Source organism: Thunnus maccoyii, chromosome 12 (genome assembly GCF_910596095.1).
Source record: "Thunnus maccoyii chromosome 12, fThuMac1.1, whole genome shotgun sequence".
Taxonomy (NCBI): domain Eukaryota; kingdom Metazoa; phylum Chordata; class Actinopteri; order Scombriformes; family Scombridae; genus Thunnus; species Thunnus maccoyii.
This window is the reverse complement of record NC_056544.1, coordinates 11205742-11227989: the sequence shown is the minus strand read 5'-3', so window position 1 is coordinate 11227989 and position 22248 is coordinate 11205742. Positions and strand designations below refer to the sequence as shown.

The following is a 22248-nucleotide window of genomic DNA, read 5'->3' as shown; positions in this document are numbered from 1 at the left end:
TTAAATAATTGATTGCTGTTTTCCCTATTTTTTTATTTATTTTTTTTTTGTCCGCTGTGTTTAAGTGCTACGCTGTGCTCCTGCTCTGAAATAGATTTGTGTGTTACCATGTGTGTTGCTATGGAGAGATCAGCTTGGTATTGTGTAGCCGTCTCTCTCTGGGGTATTGAGTTTGGTCAAGGAATCATGTGCAGAACAAGATTATCTTTTGGATTTACGATTCATTTCACACTTGCCTTTCACACATGCAATGCAGACATACGGCACCGGTTCGCACACACGCGTACACGTCACACATACACACGCTGTAGGGTAGCCCACACAAACACTGATATTACTGTAAGTGGTGTTCAAATAGTGCTCCACTTGATATAGTTCATTCGCTTTGCGTTTCATTTGAGTGAGCCGGCACAAGGAGAGGTGTATTGAATTACTTGCAGTCCAGTTGAATACAAAGAGTGGAAAGAAAAGCGTGTTGGGGGTTTCCTCAGTCACCGCGAGCCTCGCTGTTTACTTACTGTGTGCTACACGGGTAGAGTCTCAGCATGGCAGATGTTTTCACTCTGCCAGCAGTCAGTGCAATTTGTAACTTGACTGTTCGACCTCTCAAGATGTTTTCCTTTTTTAATGTGTGTTGCACCTTACAGTTTCCTTTTTTTACTCCATAGCATGCCAAGTTCCTACCACAGCTCTTTGCTTAATAAATGGCCGTAGTTCATTTATATGGTAATTCCTGTGAGATGCTAGCCAAGGGATGCCAGGCATATAATGTATCACCACAATGCATATGCTTTATGGCTAATTAGGTTATTGATCTGAGGCTGTTCCCGCGTTAGGGCATGATCACAACACAAAAGAGTATGAGAGTATGAGTAATGCAGCTGTAAGCAGATATTTGTCATTCATTACAATGCTGGGACCTGGAGAGATTCAGATGTGCAATGATGGCTTCATATGTGTGTGGGTGACTGCGTGTGAAAGTGCCGGTGTGTGTTTGTGTGTGTGTGTGTGTGCATGTGTCTTTCTACATATCTTCTCATACTGTCGATGTGCAAGCTCAGTGAGTCATTTCAATATTGCCTGCTGGCTGTTTTCAAATGTTTGTTAAACACAGTGTTTGGTAGTAGTGCAGAGTGCAGTAACGAGATGTGAGATATGTGATTTCATCATACGTTGCTCACACAATTGACTAACGCGTTGCTTGCCGCCTGCCCTTGAAAATGCAAGTTTTGGAAAGCTTCCCCTGCCATTGTGAAATTCCACACAAAGAATGTTTGCTTTGAATGGCACCAGTTGTGCATGTGAATACATACATGTGTGTTTTCTGCCGTATATTCACAATGAACTCTCTGCTCTGCCTGCACGCCTTCTCATCAGGTCTTTTTGCCCTCAGGTCAGAGTTTGACTGCTGATCCCCTGAGCTGCCGCGCTACTTAATTTACAGCACATGATACACAACCGTTCCCCTGTAAAACTCAATCACAGCCTCCTCTGGCCACTGTTAAATATTCAGCGAAGAACAAAAAGGCTTAGCTGATCCACATCTAGTCAGATCACTCTGCCTTTAGCTGTTTATAGAAAATGTGGGGTCTATTTGTTACCTTTATACAAACAAAAATGTTTCTATGGGAATAAGAAAATTATGCCAGACTCTAATCAGGAGGCTTGTGTGTATGTGTGTACAATTTGTGTGTCTAACATATGCAAAGTACTGTGTGCATATGTGTGTGTGTGATTCTCTATCGCCAGCCATAGTGGCTCTTTTCCAACAAGCAAGCTTTACAAATTGAAACAGAAGACGAGTTGAATGAAGCTGCTTTCCTTCAGCTTTGTCAGTCCTCCCTCCCTTCCTCTTTAGTTACCTCAAATCACCTAGCTGTAGAAATACAACAGCTATCAAGGATAACACAGCAACTGTGTGATCAGTTGAGGTTCTGCTGACGTTGACTAGAGGTGATGAAAGCTGCCTCTTTTGCGGAGAAATATTTTTCATGTATGTGTTTTGTGCATTGTGCACATGTTTGTGTGTACCTGTGTTTATGCATGAGGGAAAGAGGAGAAGAGAGTGAGTGAATGAGTGGGAGGATAGCGTTAGTATATCATTATCATGTGGATGCCACAATCTTGTCTTAAGATGGTAAAGGTCACATTAACTCTATTGCAGCCTCCAGTCATGTGGAAGACCCTCTTCTTCAGGAATCTTGTATCACTGCGTTGTAGTCTTCCCCGAGAACGATTTCCTGTTTCACAGCATCTGGCCTCTATGCTTAATTATGCATCTGCAGTCATGTTTAGTAAGAGTGTACAGTACATGTGCGATGTCCATGGATAAAAAAAACTTTGGTTTTTAACAATGTTGTTCATATGTGAATGCTATTTTTTCTCAAATATCTTATTTGGTGAATGAGTGTTCACACAACAAAGAAGCGTCTCTTTTCCTCCCTCACTCCATCTCCCTCTATTTTTCTGTGGTTTATGTTCGTGGTTTCTATGGTGTTTGGCTCTCTGCATGTTGTAGTTCCTATACAGCTGCTCCAGCCTCCATTATCGGCTTCCCTTCCGACTGTTAACCCCATAATGGGCCAGCGGTCTGCGCACTTCCCCTTTTGTCGCTGCCATTTTCTCTTTAACCCTTTCATGAACAAAGCTGCCTCCCATTCTCTCCCTTCTCTTTCTTTGAGAGTCCATTTTCCCAGCACTCATTTCTGCTCCCCAGCCACCTCTTTTTCTCTGTCAGACTGAAAAAAAAAGCTTTTTTAAATAGAATCAATTTACACTAAAGGCCCCAGGGGGCATTAGAGAACTGCAGCACTTAATTTCATAACCAAAAAAGAAGAAGAAGAAAAAAATCACACAGGGAAACTGTAGCTTGAGGCTGTTACCACAATTCACTGAACTTTTATCATGTGAGACATAATAGACTAGCATGAAAGACAGCTTCTCAGTGGAGGACCACAGTTGACTGTAGTACAGTTCAGTGTGGGGTCTGGTTATTGGTACCTAAAAGATTACTGGCAGTGCAGTTAAGTACAGTGTGTGTATTACATTTGGTCTGGAAGCGGTCTGTTGGTGAATACAAATGTGCCGCTTTTCCAGCTGGCCTCTGTTTCACTTCACCAGAGAAAAAGGGGGTTCAGAGACAGATAAGGATATTCAATTAGCTCGACTCTATGGAAGACCGCTGCACCAGTCAGAGCATGCTGGAGCTGGATGACACATGGTAAGGGCTCTCTGTTAGAGTGGAGAAGCAATGAAACCTGATATCTTCTCATTTCATCTTGTCACTGTTTCAGTAATTTTCCCATTGGAATGTCAAATATATACTGTCTGCTTCAGTAGATATCGCTTTTTCCCCTTTTCTCAGCAGGAAGGTCTCATCTCAGAAACCAAAATGGAAGATAACTTGAATACAGAGGAATAAAACTGAATGGTTTTCAGATTAACACGGCTGTTTTTATTGGTGTTTATTCTCCACGTTAAATTGCACACAAGGAAAAACCCATTTGTGTCCATTCATTGGTATTTCAGATTGATTTATTCTCTGTAAGACATTGGTGAGGATTCACTTGACCCTGAAATGCAAAAAAAAAGAGAGAGAGAAATTTCCCCTGATTCCCCCATCACTCTCTGTTTCTCTCCCTCTCTTGTCCTCTAGCTTCTCCCATTGGCTCGTGTCCTCCTCCCGTCATAAATCTCAAGCAGGACGTTTCCAGGCAACTCTCCAGTCAATCTTTACTGAGTTTGTTGTGCTATCGATCTGTCCTGTGCTATAGGTTGTCCTGGCTTCTCTCTCCGCTATTGATGTTTTTCGCCTCGGGGAAAGAAAGAAACTGCCTCAGCCTGAATTTACCGAGGGCTCGTTTTCAAATGACTTACAATCACCTCACAATGAAAATAGAAGTTGTCAGGCGGTGGCATTTATACATTGATATTGTTGTTGGGTCTCAGAATAGTGAAGGCAGTTTGATAGGAGGTAAAGATTGTGGGAATGTAGTGTGTTTTATGGTGCACTTAAGGGTAATAATGTCTGTGAGGAACATATGGATATTGTGGTCCTGTTGGGATGTCAAATAGCCGCCAGGGGAACAGTCACCTAATGAAGACGGTTTAGTCTTCTGGGTCCACATAGACAAAGCTGTATGTCAAGATTTTGGTGGTTTTGTGTGTTTGTGAGTGTGAGTGTGTGTGTCTTGTTTCTTTGACCACATGCATTATTGGTCATTTTCATAGGCGGGAAAAGGTACATTGGTATGAGAGGCCATTTAGGTCATAAATCATACTTGCTTTCATCCTGATGTTACATGATGTTACAGTATACTCTCCTAAACACTTCTATAACTGTATATGTACAATCATAAATGACTAACTACAATATTATCACTAACATTCAACTCTATTTATATGTTATGCTCTCCCATAATATGAGAGGATAATTGTACATGTGAAAGTGTGTGAGAAACTAAGACAATGGAGGGTGTACACATGACATTTAACGCTGAAGTGGTTACAGTCACTTTCTCACACACTATTATTTGACATCGTTTTTCACACACTTTCATCACTCATAGGTTTTTGTCCTTGTCAGTACAGTCTTCTGCATCATAATTTCTCACCCACAGAATAAAAGTACTAACACACACAGTTACAGCATCGCATCATTTCCTCACACACAGACACTCCTGCTGTCTCATACTGTAAACTATTAGTATCCCACACATACACACCAGTTTACCAATTTACTCGCACTACTATTCTAGTATTCTTTTTTTCTTAGACATGTTTTCAGTGTTGTTCTCACCTTATCTCTCTCTCATAGAAACATTGTTCTCTCTCACCGTTAACCCTTTCTTTTTCAAATTACTTTCATTTGCAATTCATTTGTAATCGAGATTTATGTTTGCTGTCAACATTTTGTTCCAGTGTAGGAAGGAGTGTGACATTCTGATATTGTACACGTCTTAGAAAGGAAGTTTACGTGGTGTAGTGGTAATGACACATAGCATGTAACTGCAAAATCTTGATTCGACTACGACGGAGGACCTTTGTTGCAAGTCTCTCTTTCAGTGCTTCCTGTCTGTATGTTGACTGTCAAACTCTCCAATAAAGGTGAAAATGCAAAGATGTTGATTTGCCATAACACAAAATGCTTTAGGTGTCAGGAGACAAAAAACATTTATTGTGAACATTTGGCATATATATTCAATATAAAGATTTTGCACGTAGTGTATGTTCAGTATGAACACGTCTTCAAACAAGGTGGCAGTGAACAATTTCTTGATAAAATGTAATCTGTGTAGCATTATATGTCCCCCAAAAGTAAATGCAAATTGTTGAATATAAACATAATTCTTTAGAAGAGATTATATAAACAACTATAGAGGGTATAATAGTATAAGTGTGCTCAGTTGTTAGAGAGAGTCCTCCCCAAATTGCTCACCATGTACCGTATATATATATATATATATATATATATATATATATACACACACAAAAAAATTGTATGCATATGCAAAAAAGTTGCTTTGAACAAAAATGTCACTAAATGCATGTAATGTATGACAGCAACATGTTTGTGTGACTGAGAATGAATATTTTTTAACAGCCTTACCCTCCTCTTGTATGTCTCAGTCTGTGTGGGAATGTGTCAAGGACTGGGTCTGCCTCTTCACGAGGGGGTTATCAGCACAAATCTGGCATCAATCAAGCAATCAGCCACAATTGGAGTCTATGGAGGCGAATGGGGCAATACCGTTGATTAGTTAAAATAAAGAGGATGCTTTAGAGAGCTCATTAGTGCCACGTCGAAATGTTCTTTTAGTCCTATTTCCACGTTCAATGTCAAACCTCCAGGAGCAGGTTTTATGGAGGCTTTCCAACATCGACATCAACACAGCACATCGGATGTAAGATAATACTCACCCAGCCAACCTGGAATAGGCTCTCTTTAAATTCCAGTGACAAGTAATGTGCAGTGTAATATTTTCAAAGACCTTGTCTGATTTTTTTTTTGTCTGTCTTTCACTCTGCGCCAAAAAAGTTATCACACCATCCTTTTGTTCTTTAGAGGTTATGGGCATTTCACATTTTCTCACTGGACAAAACTTTATTGAAATTAAAGGAAAAACTATATAAAATAGCAAGACAGCAGTAAAGCAAAGATTTCAGTGGAAACTATTATTACCCACAGATGAAAATTCTCCTTGCTGTATTTCTCATAACACATAATGAAAAAACGTTATTATTGAACTAATAAAAGTCAGAATATCCCAATCAAAGTAAAATTCCTCCCCTGTTAGAAGAACTGGTCCATTTCAAAAGATATTTTCATCCATTTAACTAATCCTAATCATTTTATTAGCCTACTTAGATTACTATAGATTAAAAAAAGCTATTTACTTTTCCCCCCCTAAATATCCAAACCTCTCATGCACATGCAAATGAATTATGTCAAAGATACTGTCTTGGCCTCATCTGCTGTTGTGTCATTTATAAGTGGTTTTTACCACTAATGAGTGCAAACAAACTTACTGAGCTTTGGCCATTTTCCAAGTCATATGTCTTTCTTCAGGGTAACCATCATGACATTTACAAGTTTGCAGAGTGTTCTGCAATACTGAGTGCTGTTGATGTCTTCAATTCTCCCATTTAATAACTGCAGGATTATATTCTAATAATACTGTTGCTTCATTAGCAAGCACACCAATAATCCAATCATGATGTTAAGAGATTAAAGGGATAGATTCACATTTTTTCAAGTATGTCTGAAAACAATAGTCAGGTGCTCAAATGAACACTGAAACAGGTTTTGTTTGGTGTATTAAGAATTCCCTCTTTGTGTCTCAACGGACAGGTGCAGTGGACGGATAGTAACAAAAAGAGGGAATTTGGCACAAAAATGTCTGTACCTTTCAAAGATATTGATTTGACTAACTCAGATGGCTGAAGCCTCATATTATCTTCAGATAAACTTTTGAATACATTTTTGCTCAAAACAAGGACTGTGGATTTTGTCCTCCATCACTTACATTGTAAGAACATTTGGAGAAGATCTTCTAATGGCCACTATGAATAGGAAGAATGATTACGGTCCTTTAAGGCAGGTCCATGTTTGTCAAAGTTGAACTGTGTTTTTCAGAACATTTCTTTCTGATTACTTATAACAGGACACTACACTTTACCATTTTATGTAGCACTTCAAAGTGTTGCAATTTTATTTGTACAGGAACATTTTGTGTACTTTGGAGTGTTGGTTTATATGTGTGAATTTTGTGGGCAGCCATAGTATTCAGGGGTTGATCTGGTCCAGCAACTTCAAAGTTCAATTTGCTAATCATTTTCACCAAGCATAGTCCATCCTTTATGGCCCCAATCTACAAATCAAGTTTCTAGCAACCCTCCTCCTTAATTTGCTGGAAATTGAAATTGTTCCTAATGAGGCAGCGGGTGTCCCACAGGGAAAGTAAATCCCCCTCCCCACTCCTCCCAATCAGTTCAAACCCCAATCTCCACAGGACCTAGTTTTTAAGACACACACTCACACAAATACACATGAAATAACCTTGTTGGGTCCTAATTATAATAGCATTGTGTCTCTGTTGAACACAGTGTGTTATTAGTCCTAACAATAACACGTTCCCACAGGTATGTACCCATGTCCCTTTTCTCCACCGAGGTTTTGACTTGTTTTTGGCTACTTTTTGTCTTTAATCTCTAATTGAAGAACAAGAGAGCGAGAGAATGAGTTAGAGTAAGGGAGGCTGAGCTTTGCTACAGGCCGACTATCGTTTGAAACTTTTTTGACTCAGAATTACTGTAAATCTCTTTTCCTTTGATACTGCACATCTAGTAGCTGTTTTGTGTCGCCACAATCCTGCATCCTTCCTGCATTATTTACTTGCTTTCAAATGTGATGTTTTTAGAGCCTTTTCAGTTCAGTTCAGTAGTAAATAGTTTCTCTTTCTTCTGTTTGGCTTGTTTTTCTGTTTTTTTACTGCATATTTTTATCACTGTGTAAATTCACTAAAAAACAAACTAACTATGGCTACATCATGTTTCAGATGATTCATAGTTGGAGTGAATATGATCTTTAAATGATGCCAACACTGAATTGAACAGTAAAGAATCTTGTGTTTTTTTTTTCTGTTGTGAGTTAATGCCGTTGTCCCATATTTTAAGTCTAGTTCTTTGCCTCAGTAGAGGTTATAGCATCCCTCAGGCGGCTGCAGTGCTGAACTTTTTAAAGTGTTGTCACAATTTATCGTGTGTAGATTTTATTGTTGCCTTTTATTCTCTTGTTACATGAAATAAGCTGAGCTGCTGTATTGGGTCTCTCCCCCCCATCAAGGCCACCGATAGTTAAAGAAACTATAGCAGACCCCTACTAAATGCAACTAATTGTCCTCACTGAATGAGGGTGAGCATTTAAGCTTTCTTTAGTGGGTGAGGTGGTGGTCAGGGCAGGTTTAACAGTGCGGTTATAAAATATGCCACAACCATTACATATGTTTCATCTGGTTTCACTCACAAGACCTCAAGCACTCAAAGGCCAATTCATATCAATCCTTGTCCATGCCAATACCAAGAATTATCAGTCCAAAGAATTGGCTGTAAATAAAGATGGACGTCATGACAGCTCCCCAAAAGTGAAGCTAAAACATCTTGATCGCCCTCTGGTGGCTGGCTGCAGTATAGGTCATAAATCCCGCCCCCTTCGTGTTAGTGGATGGGACATGAGCCAAAGTAAAATACATTACGTCAAATACATTTTTCCCAAAGATGGTTTCCATCATTTTTGGCAGTTCTTATCATGCTCATGTTTGTTCAAGTGCTCATTTTTCAGATACATTTGTTTTTAATTAGTTGTTTGATGATATAAAAAGGGGACGTGACATCATGATTAACAAGATAGTGGTTTTGGTTAAATAATGAAAAATTAATTCAATCCCATTTAGCATAGACATTTTCAAGATTTAACCAACACTGCAATCTTTTCTTAAGCTTGACCAAGTGCTTTGATTTGCCTATTTGCCACTCACACTTCAGTTGCCATATACAGATATCGTAGGAGGAACAAATGAAATATGTTGACGTGAATGTATGTCTTGTGCTGGCAGAAAAAATTTTGTTGTTATGTTAAATATAAAAATTTCGTGTGGATAGAAAATATCATCTTGGTGCCAGTACTTATTTTAAAAATAATACAGCCTCCTTGATTTTTCCATCTATTGTGTCAAATCTAAAATGTTTCCTCACCTACTTGTCAGATGGTTTACTGTCGCAATCATCTTTTTCTATGTTTGAATGGTAGTTATGATAGCCCAAATCATGGACAATATCAAGTCTAATGTCACAGTGTCAATATTACATCAATATACAGTTTCTGTATTGTGGTTCTAAAACACATTAATTAACGTGGAGAAAAACAAGACCTATGCATTTCATGTGCTTCAACACACATCCTCACATTTGTGTCCCACACACATATGAGCTGCTTACTTTAGTGCACATCAAGCATTTGTCCACAGACTTACTGTCCGTACCAGACATGTGAAGTCAGCAAGAGTGAGAATATTCTGTCAAACCTCTTTGAACATAAGCTGCCTGCTCAATCCCTTAGACTGTCATGTTTTGGTGAAACAGTTATAATAGTCTGCAACTTATTCTACAGAAGGGCAGGAGCAGCCATTATTTAACAGCAGACATCCCTACAGAGATACGAAGGCATGAAGTATAGGGCGATAAGGCTCGGCACACAGAGGCTTACCCTTGCTACTGCTTCAAGGAAATAGTATTTTTCACCTCGACATTGATAAAGATGACAAATTTAATTAATGGCTTTGTTCTTGAGACATGTACAGGTATTATGTTAATATCTTAAACATGCTATTCATTTTTTTTTTACTGTTTGTTGTTCTGATGAGATCCTACATGAAATATATATTGTTTGTTTCCCTCACCACAGCACTCAGGAAGCTGTGATGGAGGATTTTCCTTTATGAATGTGTGGCTGCAGACTCTGGTTTTCCTCTGTCTTTACCAGCGCTGAGTAATGATCCACATGCTGGTCAGGGATGGACGGAGGAGCCCTGATGCCTGCTGGCCTGTCAGAGAAATGTGACAGCGTCTAGTGTGCAGGGACAAACTGGAGAGTGTAGCCTGCAGCACTCAATCACTCCAGGGCCTGGCAAAGACACCCACAGAGAGCTGTCGTCCCTCTCTTTCATTTATCTCTTTCTCTTTCACCCTCTCTATCCTTCATGTTTCCTCCATTTCTAGATATCTGCCTTATTTTGTTCAGTTCATCCTCCCTTCTTCTTCTTTTGTGAGCCTCCTTTCATGTCAACCTTGTCAGCATCTGTCCGACATTAGCAGACACACACACACACACACACACACACACACACACACACACACACACACACACACACACACACACACACACACACGTGTATCTTCTCAAACAATTTTTTCTCGTGCTTGTTTAGTTGCTGCACACTGTCTGCGTCAATATCCGACCTAATCCAACGCCTGGCGGAGGCTCAGCTTGTTCAACTAGCACACATATGTGCACATCCACCCACCCACCCACACACATACACACACACACACATATTTAAACAGACTGGCACCCACATGCTCAAACTCACAAACACACAGTTCCATTTTTAGGGTATATAAGCATTCAAACTGCAGCACAGTAGCCCCATACAACACTAAAGAATGAGGATTTTCTATTAGATTTGAGCTGGCAGGAGAGAGAGAGAGAGAGAGAGAGAGAGAGAGAGAGAGAGAGAGAGAGAGAGAGAGAGAGAGGAGCAGAGAGTTGCCTTCATTTAAACTGTTCTGCACTGAGGCTTTTCAATTTGATTATGAGGCTCCATTTCATAGAGCCTGGATGCTGCGTGCCATTCAGAATGAAATTGAGCCATTGGTCGGCCGGACAGGCAGCCTCTCTCTGTCTCCTCTGCGGGTGCATCAGGGGACGACAAGGGCACCGCTGGCCCGCCGTGCCCTTCCGCCGTACTGTTTAGTTGGGTTGCAGGGGAAATGCGAAAAGTGATGGAGGCTCGAGTGGCTGGTTAAGTGGAATTGATTGAGTGCTTTGAGGTTTTGGAATGTGATGTGAGGACTCCTGCTGCAAAGTCTGTGAAGGGCTCTTTGGTTTTAACAGAGGAAAAGTCATGTATACATCTTGCAACTTGTGTCTCTCTTATTCTCTCTCTCATTTAGCCTCTTCCCACCAATGCAGAATCTTCCTTTGATGTGTAGAAATGCAGAATGTGATCACAAACTGAGGTTGCCCATATTTGGGTCAGTCCTCCTGACGTGGTTCAATGATGAATGATCCAGAAACGGGTAACTAAAGCTGAGGATGTAACAGCAGCCCTGTACTCTTGGTGTCCATCATCAATCCTGTTCATTTACGTTATCTGAGCAACACTTCCTAGGACGTTCTCCATTTACATCTCAGTCTCCTGTTTTCTCCCATGACTTGTCACAACACGGCCATATTACTCTGATCAACTGTCATGTAATTAGTCATCAGATACCTAATTAGGGGTCCATTTTGTGTCTCATTTTTCAGTGTTTATGTTCACAATATATAGTAATGTTTTAAGGTTTTTAAGATAAATTATCTTTGAGAAAAGGGTTCTGTTTTTTATATTTATTGCCATAGTACCATTCTAACATGATGAAGCTAGGAACCTGTAGATTTCCACAGCCATACTACGTCCTACGAGATCAGTCATTACGACTGATCAACTTTGGTTGATTGTTTGGAAAAAAGCATTAAGTTTTTTCTGCAGTGTGAAAATTGGAAGGGAAAAAATCAGTGACAGCCTATGTAAGGAGTGATTTGTTTGACTTCATGTCCGGTGTAGGAGAGAACTGTCACTCATTTATTGCACAGTCACACTTACTCAGAGTTCAAAGTTCAGAGTTTTGACCTGTGAATCCACACCTTAAACCAATAAGAACATTCATTTTTGTGAGTCATGTTATTTGACGTGACAGTGTCTTGTGTATATTTACATCAAAACGTGTGACTCTACCAAGTGTATCCTAAATGTAACTTGGTTTACAGTAAGTTGTGAGAGCTGTAAAATTGAGGGACAAGCGTGAAAAGAAAGAATCCTCTCTTGTCTAAAGCTAGTGCTTGAATATTCCACAAACAAACAGAAATGCCTAATGCCTCTGACAATGACTCTGTATAATCAAGTGTATTAGAGTAAGAAATCATTCATATTTGTACTAAAAGTGATGCTCATTTGGTCTCTGAGGGCTGGAAAAGATACAATAGTTTTGTCTTCAAAATTTGGGCAAGTGACAGCTGGAACTTTTGAAATGGGACAGCAGTTTTGTCAACTGTTTTGTATTTGGTCTTTAAACGCAGTCTTCAGATGTGGCTGCGCCTTAACTGGGACACAACTATACACTCACAACTAAGTAAAACATGTGCAGTGTTTCACTTACTGTAGTAGGGGGGACCAACCACATTTTGACTCATCACTATAACAGTCAAAAGTAGTTTCTAATGCTCCAAAGTTGTGACAAGACAGCAGTAAGAATGCACTGATGTTCTAGAGCAGCACAAAACAATATAACCAACATTTTCTGTTTTGGGTGAGTTTCTTGGATTTTTTTTATATCAGATATAATCGTCCAGGATTCATATTTACATATCAAGCATCTCAGAAACCCTCTGAAAGTTTGACTATGACTAAAAATACTCCAAGCTAGGGCAGGACTACAGAGATATTTACTTCCTACACAAAAGCAAGAAAGTCTCTTTTGAGAATGAATGACACCAACATGTTGTGACTCTCAGAACCATAAAATGAAAGGAATAAAGATGTTTTGTAGTTTCTCAGTAGCAGTTACGCTGGGGATTCAACACATTAAAACGACTGCCAGGCTGATCAACTGTAAATCTTAGATCTTAGATCTTAATTTATGCACAGTTAAAGGCCAAAATTTCTTAAAATAGCCTATTAAAAGGACCAACAGAAAAATTATATATCAACTTCTTGCCAACAGTATCCCTACACTATCTTATGCTGCTTAGCACATGCGTTGGCTACAATAACAATATTGTTGATACTTTGGATTTTCTCTCGGTCTTTTATCATTGTCTCTACACATCTGTATCATGCACAGTGATATTTATGATATTGATATTAAGTTGTTACATTTCCAAGCCATTCCTAAGATATTCCTTCTTAAGCTTGACTACTACAGTATTGCCCTATCAGCAGCTATTTCTACAGTATTTCCTGTCATTCAAACCCAAAGTTCACTCACTGCACAGTCTTCAAAAGTGTAGAGGGGTCCTAATGGCACAGATTAAAAAGCAATTTAATACAGAAAAGGGGATTAGAAACACTATGGGCTGCACTAATCCTTAACCTTTAGTCCTGTTCTCATGGAGCCACAATATGCGCAAGACGATAGCATCACAGGACTAGAGTTCGTAAATTTCCATTAGGGCCGCCCTTCTTTATTCCCACCAGCACATTTAAAGGCATTAGGCATGCTTTGTCAAGGCTAATAAAAAGGGCCAGCGGTGCTATCACACACCCCCGACTTGTTTCGGAAAAAGCACTGTTCCATGTGAAGTTTTCATAACCCATTATGATAATCTGCCTGAGTCTCTGAAGGGCAGGGGATAGACAGGCAGATAGATGCTTCTGGGGTGACTGCTATACAGCCTTTGTGTGGATGGAACATTTTCTGTCTGCATAGCCGGGACAGAAACTCACAGGCTCCTATCTGCCAAAAACAGCAGAAACGATAGACCACTCAATGCAAGCAGAGCGGCGTCTGTGGTATCAGGTCAGAAAACTTTGGAACTTTTGTACAGGGGATTTATAGTTAAAAAAAAGAGTTCAGTGTATTTCTCCTATGTCATTCAGATTAGAAATTCTGTACAGAACATACAATTTATTGGCTGGACATTATATTTATATGCCAAAATATGCATGTATCACCCTGTGTTCTTACACTTGTCCCTAAGTTGCCCTTTACCTTAACAGCTAGACACTAGCTGTACAGTATACAGTATCCTTTGAGTTCAAAAGAAATGTTTTCCCTTGTTTTCCTCTTAAGATAAGTGGGATCTCACATTTGGTCTCTGCAGCACGCCTGATTTGAACATCTCTGCAGGGGAAGAGTGTTTATCTGACAGGAAACAGGGTCATGCCGAGCATTAATCATTCATATCTAAATTTGTGCAGCGCAAAGATTCAATTTTCTGCACTTTGTAGGGTCCACTATTGGTTATATAGTTTTATTTATACATCAAGGTCCATTCATTATTCATTTGTTTTTGAGCCATCCAATTTTGATGCCACTTTCTTGAAGGAAAGCTTGCAAGATACTGTCAAATAAAGGAGAATACAACGGGGTGTTTACTGTTGTGAACAACCTCTTCTCTGCAACCAGCTCTCACTGCATCTTGTTCAGGAAAGGAGACCATGAGTATTTAGGATTTTCAATAAAAAACTGGTGATATTTTGGGTTCATACTGTATGTTTGGGCACATGTCCTGCTGAGCACTAAATCTGTCTGCTTTTATAACCAAAATTGTTTTGCAAGATCCTTCTCTCTCTTTGCCTTCTCCAGAGCCACAAAGGTATAACTCCCACATCAACGCTCTATTTAAAGTCCAAATCTGTGTGTCTCTTCAACCTACTGTCAGTTATACACCCTTTTTGTTGTGATAGTATTGTATTTAAGACTCTCTCCATTTCACAGGCCACTACCGAGCAGAAGAAGCTGAGCCATGCTGGATCCAAGCCCTCCCTCTCTGAGAGCAGTGGCAGACTCCCTCAGATAGCCATGAACACCTGCAAGTACAATGGCGGAGTGGTGAGACCACTAGTGGGCAGTCTGGCGTCCTCGTCGCGCCGCAACCTTGCGGAGCTCGACTCGGAGACGCAGCCCTTGCAGACGCTGCACAGCTCTGGCCTGGAGGTGGTGGTGTCCAAGGGCAACGGCGGCGAAGACCCCAGCAAGGCCTCCAACGAGAGCTTGGTCAGGGAGGGCAGCGGGCATGGCGGAGGCAGGGCGCCGCAGAAGAAGAACAGGGACATTGGCTACAAGCTTGGCCACCGGAGGGCACTGTTTGAGAAGCGGAAGCGGCTCAGCGACTACGCACTCATCTTCGGGATGTTTGGGATTGTTGTCATGGTGACAGAGACGGAACTGTCATGGGGGGTTTACACTAAGGTAGGTTGTGCATATGTGTGATGCATGAGTGGGAGCATTGTGTTGTCATCGCTATTGTTAATGTTTGAGTTGTGTGGGGTTGGCAGCTGTCAGATTTATGAGGAGTGATTATTAGCACAGACACTGACATCTCTATTTAAAAAAGGTGTTGAGAATGTTGCACAGATACAAATAAAGTCTATCGATTGACATCAATAAAACTAAATTTTTACCTTTTTTAATTTTCTATTCACCAATTTCTTGACTGTAGGCCTGCTTTTGATCCACTTATTGGCATCAGATTGGAGTTTATACAAAGAATTGGTTCCACTACTGGTGCCTTTGTGGCTGTCTGTTGTTCCCTTTGAAACTGGCATCTATAAAATCATCTCCTCACAGCAGGAGAGGGATAACTGGGGAAACAGGGGAAAGAGAAAGAAGAGAGATACAAAGATTTAGACAAAGAGAGAAAGATCAAGACAAGTAGAGATGAAGAGAAAGGTCAATAGGAATAAAAGATGGGAGTAAAGATCCAGATGCCTCAAAGTGTCCAGCTGCATCTTCTACTTTTAGGAGATCAGAGTGGAGACAACGCAGCAAGCTATAGGAACAAATGGGACTCTTGAGCAAAGACACCAGCGGTGCATTTTATTTTCAGGGTCATGGTGACCAGGTCACCACCCCTTGACCTGTTACTGTCCTTCTCTACCAGCCAGTTGGGTCTGCTTTTGTCAGGGTATTTTGCGAAGAACATCTTTCTGTCAGAGCAACTTCTACCACAGCATTTATTGGGCTGTTTACTTGGGAGCTGACATTGCAGTGCACTGCAGTATGTAATAGGTCACAGAATAGGTGTCTTTAATCTTTGGAAACAAAAACATCTTTTAATTTGTACAAACTGAGCAGAACTGAGGAATTCATGTATGGATTTGCATGTTTGAGTTCATTATAGTTCACATATTTAAAACTGCTTAAATCAATATTTTTGTATTAACATTGGAGCAAATGGGTAAATGTTATGGGTAATGTGAAAGGGGTCACTCATAATGACAAACCCACAGCTTCACAGAGGTCTATAGCATCCTTCAGCTAATTGTTTTGGTGTTGCAGCCTGCAACTTTACGGTTCACTCTCATCAGCGTCATTTTTAGGCACAGCATGCAGGTATTTTCAGAAAAAAAAGCTTTAAAAACCCACTGCTCACTATCTACCCAGCACCCAAGTTACTGATTTGCTGGTGAACATTTTACTTTTAGTAATTAAATACAGTAGACCTAATTCTTTGCTTGTAAACCACCAAAGAAGAAAGAGTTTCAGTCTTTTTTCAGACAGGAACATTGCAGTATCTTACTGTCGGGAAAATAACTTCTAGGTTTTCATTGTATAATGGCCTTTAGGATGAATATTTTGCTATTTTAATTTTTAGCTATGCTAGTAGCATGGCTCTGGCAATGTTGGTCTGTCAGTTGGCCTGTTGTTTGTTTAGTCCTCCACTTTAGTCCAGACTGAAATATCTCAACAGCTATTTGATGGATTGCCATGTAATACATTCATGGTCCCTAGAGGATACATTTTGATGAGTTTGGTGATCCTCTGAATTTCTTCCTCCAGTGCCACCAGCAAGTCAAGTTTAGTGTTTTATATCTGGTATTTGATACAGATATTCATGGTTCCCACATGAGTTATTCTAATGGCTGACTTTTTCTCTGTTGCCACCACTAAGTTGACTTTTTAGGTCTTTATTATATTATGTAAAATATCTACAATTGGATGGATTGCCTTAGTTCTATTTAGCAAATGTATGCATGTTGACACAGTAAACCAACACTGAACATGGTAAACATACCTGCTAAACCTAACATTATCATTGTGAGCATGCTAGCATGTTGATGTTAGCATTTAGCTCAAGTGGAGCCTTACAGAACCCACTAGAGACCTGTTCTGGCAAAGTTAAGTTATTGTTATATAGTACTGCAACTATGAGAAAAGGCCTTTTTCGAAACTTGATGGTGCTTTCAAGGATGCTTTGACAACCGAGGTTTAAGAGTCACCTGCCAAAAAGCTTTTAATTCATGATCTTTAATGTCAGAAATGTCGTATGTCAGCTGACTCTGGTAGAGACCTAAAATGTTGGGGAATATAAAAGCTTTTGGTATGCATTGGAAAACCATCAGTGTTCATGTCAAGTACATGTAATTTTTAGGCAATGGGCTAAAATATTCAAAACCCCTGGTATGTTCCTCTAACAGCAACAAGGAATAGATTTTTTCCAGTTGTTTCTGTCTGATTTATTTGAATTTTTGAATGCATTTTTGATTACACATAGGTGTGTGTGTGTGTGTGTATGCTATAGTAAGTTGGTGTGGTAATCTATAGCATGATTTATGGGGTTTTAAGAAAGTCAATAGGTTTGCTGTGACTGTTACTGAGTGGGGTTCAGTCCATTCATCAAGCTGACCTCAGCTGAAATGGAAATGACCCCCCTTCTCTGAGCGGCACAGCACCACTCCCACATCAGACAGGTAGCATGTGCTGTGGATGGTCCATTTTCCATCTCACGTCACATCACATAGCAGACACTTGAGGCTCAGTCAAGATTTTCTAAGCCCTGAAGGAAGGAAACACGTTAAGGCAGGGAGCACTGGGACTGAAAAATCCTTGAACCTGTGGCAGGTGGATTAATTGGTTTACTCAATGTTATTTCACCAGGGACTTCTCAAAACAATTTCAGACATTAGAATGTCTTGAGAACATGTTGCCGACCTGAGGGGCAAAGCAATCTAGTTGATAGCTAAAAATACATTTTGTAATATAGACCACCGAAGGACAGAGTAATATTGAGCAGCTCACACTCACAGTCATCACACTGACGATTATGAACGATATTTCCACTTGTTGTTTTTGTCATTTGTTGTCAGTGTCGTTATTAATAATAACAGCCCAACGATCATTAGCTTGCTGCAGAGCGGCATTTTTACACCATGGCTTTTAAATTGATTTATCAAATGGCATTTTACCAACATAGAGGAAGGGGGGGGGGGGGGGGGGGGGGGGGGGGGGGGGGGGGGGGGGGGGGGGGCGCTCAAGTAATACAGGTTCTCATTTCCTAGATCTATGGCCCTCATGTACACACACAACACTGCAGCTCTAGCATCCAGCTGGTCTATTTATCACCAGCAACGCTCACTGTGGTGCCCCCCCTGCTAATGCTAGCCTTGCCTTTTCTGCACCTACCATTAAATGGAAAGTCCCCCTGTTACTGCTGGTCTTTGATTAATTGGTAGTTTAGATGGTGGGGAACAGCGTCCATAGATAATATCAGGCTGCACCTACACCTGCAGCTGCATTGTTTAGCAACATCCTGACTGCACTGTCTGTGCGGAAACCCCATTATCTGGTCTCAGCTAGACTTTTAAGCTAATAGGTGGTGTGTGCATGTGTGTGTTTCCTGTCGTGTGTGTAGCTGTATATTTTTGTGTGCTTGTACTTATGTGCATGTGTTTATATGGGGATATTTATGCTACTCAACTAAGCCAGGATTAGAAGCATTTGTTTTCTTGTTTTTTTTCCCTTCTAGTGATAATGTCATTATTTCCATCTATTCCAAAATATAGAAAATAATAAATAAATGCAAGTAATATTTGTCAATTCCTATATATGAGATTAGATGTGATGACAAAATGGTTGTTTAATCATTTAATATGACTATTTTCTAATATGTTTTTTTCATGTCTTTTTCTCTCACCATAGGAATCTTCATACTCATTTGCACTGAAATGCCTTATCAGCCTTTCCACTGTTATATTGCTTGGTCTTATAATAATGTACCATGCCCGGGAAATCCAGGTGAGTCTACCAAAGAAAAAATAAAACACATTTTAATACTCAACACTATATCATTTATATTATAGCACCAACTTTTGGGATCAGTGTGGTGATGAGGATGATAATGAGGAGAGATTTCTGATATGAGCCTGGCTAAAAAAAAAAGGGGAAAAAAGCTAAAATATATGTAATTTTTTTTTTTACAAATATTGAAATATTATTTTTGTTGTGCAACATAGTACTTGAAAATTAAGTTATGCTGATAATAATATCTGTGTATGCATTCAATCAAATGTAATTGTTTCAATGTGCTGACACACTTTTAGGGTATTTTCATATATAATCTAAAAAAGCAGTGCATTGATTCCTGATATTATATAATATGATGTTTTCTTTCTAGTCTTTTATGCCTGCCTTGTATCTCAGTTTTTTTTTATTTCCTTTCTTTACTTACTTTGCAAGACATTCTAAATCCTGTATTTATAAATATTTTATTCTAATTCATCATAATGTCTTAAGATCTTGATGAGCATTTCAAATAAAATCTGTGGGTTTGTTTCAATTAATTCCTCCTTGATTTATCTCGGCATGGCTTTGTAATGATGGACACATTGAAGGTGTGTGGGGCTGAAGAGGAAAAGTAGGACAACGAGGAAAAAAGCCAAAATTTCAGACACCACACTAAAAAAGTGACTTATGGGAGAAAATGCTAATACAAGTACTTGTATATGTTTTTCTTCAGCTGTTTATGGTCGACAATGGTGCGGATGATTGGAGGATAGCCATGACGTATGAGCGGATCTTCTTCATCGTGCTGGAGCTGCTGGTGTGTGCCATTCATCCCATCCCGGGCCAGTACGTCTTCACCTGGACGGCGCGGCTGGCCTTTACATACACGCCGTCGGTGGCCGATGCTGACGTGGACATCATCCTCTCCATCCCCATGTTCCTGAGACTCTACCTGATTGGCAGGGTCATGTTACTTCACAGCAAGCTATTCACGGACGCTTCGTCTCGCAGCATCGGCGCCCTCAACAAGATCAACTTCAACACACGCTTTGTTATGAAGACCCTCATGACCATCTGTCCAGGAACTGTTCTGCTGGTGTTCAGTATATCCTCCTGGATCATTGCTGCATGGACTGTGCGCGTCTGTGAGAGGTAAACATAGGGTTGTGAATAATAGATGTTGCTGGGGTCAAATTGAAAAAACAAAATGGCTGATGCACAATCACGCGTTGTGGATTACTAGACACCTTTCTTCCTTCACTCTCTCTGTTTTGTCCCACGCTTCTCAGTGTTACCTTGTTTTCCGTCGCTCATTTGCACTGGTCCACTGAAATGTCTGGAATCATCAGGATAGATTACATATATATACTGTACACATGTGTACAGGACGGCATACACACATGCACAGACAGCCCACTTACTACTCCACTGCCTGTTTAAAAACACCCTGACATACGTTTCATTAGCTCAGCAATCGCTCCACGACTCCCCAATCGTTGTTTTTATTGCTATTTTAGATAGCTTGTCCATAATTCATGAGTGTCTAATTGTTTGTTTGCTGAATGGTTTGTTTTGGTAATGCAGAGCAGCCCCCAGAATCCCCTAACCCGTTTTCTACCCAAAACTGCGCATCAGGCTTCGTCTCAAGGGGGCAGCAACTATTCTCACTGAAAATGAAAGAGGCAGGGAGAAATGAAAAGCTTTTTTTTTTTCCTTTCTCATTTTGCATTTGCATAGGGAAATGAGACGTTAATGCCAGCTTTGATGTTTTAAAGTCATTTTTGCATAGTTGGAGTGGAAGGGGGACGTGAGAAGGGTGGGTGGAGGGTAAAAGATTTATAGCGGCAGTTCTTGTCAGACCCAATATGATACTGTACACGTGCTGCACTGTAAAACTTAAGCATCAGCTCAGAGGAAGGCTTTGCTATCAGTCTTTCAGCCATGCCCTGACTACAGATGCTCAGTGAAGTCCTGCAGCTCACTTTGCCTGCTTTTACTAAGTACCACCCCTCCCTTCCTCTACCTCTCCTCTTAACTACCCCCACCGTGTTAACACCTGTCACTAACCACCTCCCCTCACACGCCCAACCCTCCTCTTCGACCCTCAGCACCTCTAACCGTTGGATGGTGGGTTTAAACCTCACCGGGGAAAGCAGCAGAGAAAAGATCAGCTGACCTTTGACAACAGCTCATCTGGAACACAGAGGCAGAACAATGAGGTGTAACTGACATCAGAGATCACCTCAACTTGAAGTTGGCTCATGTTCAAAGCAACTCAGTGCTCAGTGTGAATACTACTAGTTTTTTTTGTTCAATCCAGCTCAGCAACTTAGTTCATAGTTTGGAAATTTAATGGCTAAACACTTGTTTCACTATCACTCCTTCCTATTTTCAGACTTAGATTCAACAATGAAATAATTTAAATTAACCAAACATATATAATTTGGTCTCTAGTGTTTCATCAAATAAAACAGGAATGTTGCATGATTCATACTAGAAAAAAACTACAATAGTGGACACATGACACAGCACATCCCCAATCCTACAGTATGCTGGGGTCAATTAGGAAATATGGACTTAAAAAAATAAATGATTAGAAGAGAAGCACAGGATCTTTAATATAGTCTCTGTAGATTGTTTTGCTCACACACACATTCACACATTCTGTGACACACACTTTCCATTAGCAGTGCATGCCGTTAGTCTTTTGGTTTCAGTTTCAGAATAACATGTGTGTCCAGATGGGCGTCTATGTGTGTTACTGTGGACGGGTGCAAGCATGCACATGTAGGTGTGTGCGTGTGTGTGTGTTTGTGTGCATGTGTGTGTGTTTGTATAATGTTTTGTTGTACTTTCTATTTCCCCACTATGCTGCTCCATAGGGATACCATGTGAGTCCTCGTTCTCTAGCCGTGGAAAAAAAACAAACAACTTATCATTTTGCACCGAGCTGGCGCCACTGCTGCCCTGAGTGGGTTTTTTTTGGGGGGTGGGTGGGGGGGTGGTAGTGGGGAGAAGGGGCAGCCCCTTTAAAACAATTAACTGATTACCCTTTCAAAACTCAGTGTGGCAAAGGGCCCTCTAGTTGGCATGAAGGTGGCACCATCCTTCTGCTAAGAAAACAGGCTTTTAGTGGCTAGGAGCAAAGCAGAGACCAATGGTGTGAGCAGCACTTTGAAGCAAGCGTCTCTTCGCTATCTGTTCTGT

General features: G+C 40.4%; 1 protein-coding gene across 2 annotated transcripts in view; it reads left to right on the top strand.

Moving 5' to 3' along the window:
* kcnn1a (potassium intermediate/small conductance calcium-activated channel, subfamily N, member 1a) overlaps positions 1–22248 on the top strand; it is a 40451-nt gene that overhangs the window by 98 nt on the left and 18105 nt on the right. Inside the window, exons 1-4 of one of the 2 annotated variants that reach the window (XM_042429882.1) lie at positions 14533–14632; positions 14755–15228; positions 18958–19053; positions 19775–20193. In XM_042429882.1, the coding sequence (XP_042285816.1) occupies positions 14839–15228; positions 18958–19053; positions 19775–20193 (905 nt within the window). In that variant the 5' untranslated portion in view covers positions 14533–14632; positions 14755–14838. Of the gene's footprint in view, positions 1–14532; positions 14633–14754; positions 15229–18957; positions 19054–19774; positions 20194–22248 lie in introns of those variants that run through there. The other variant, XM_042429881.1, reaches the window with a different exon arrangement.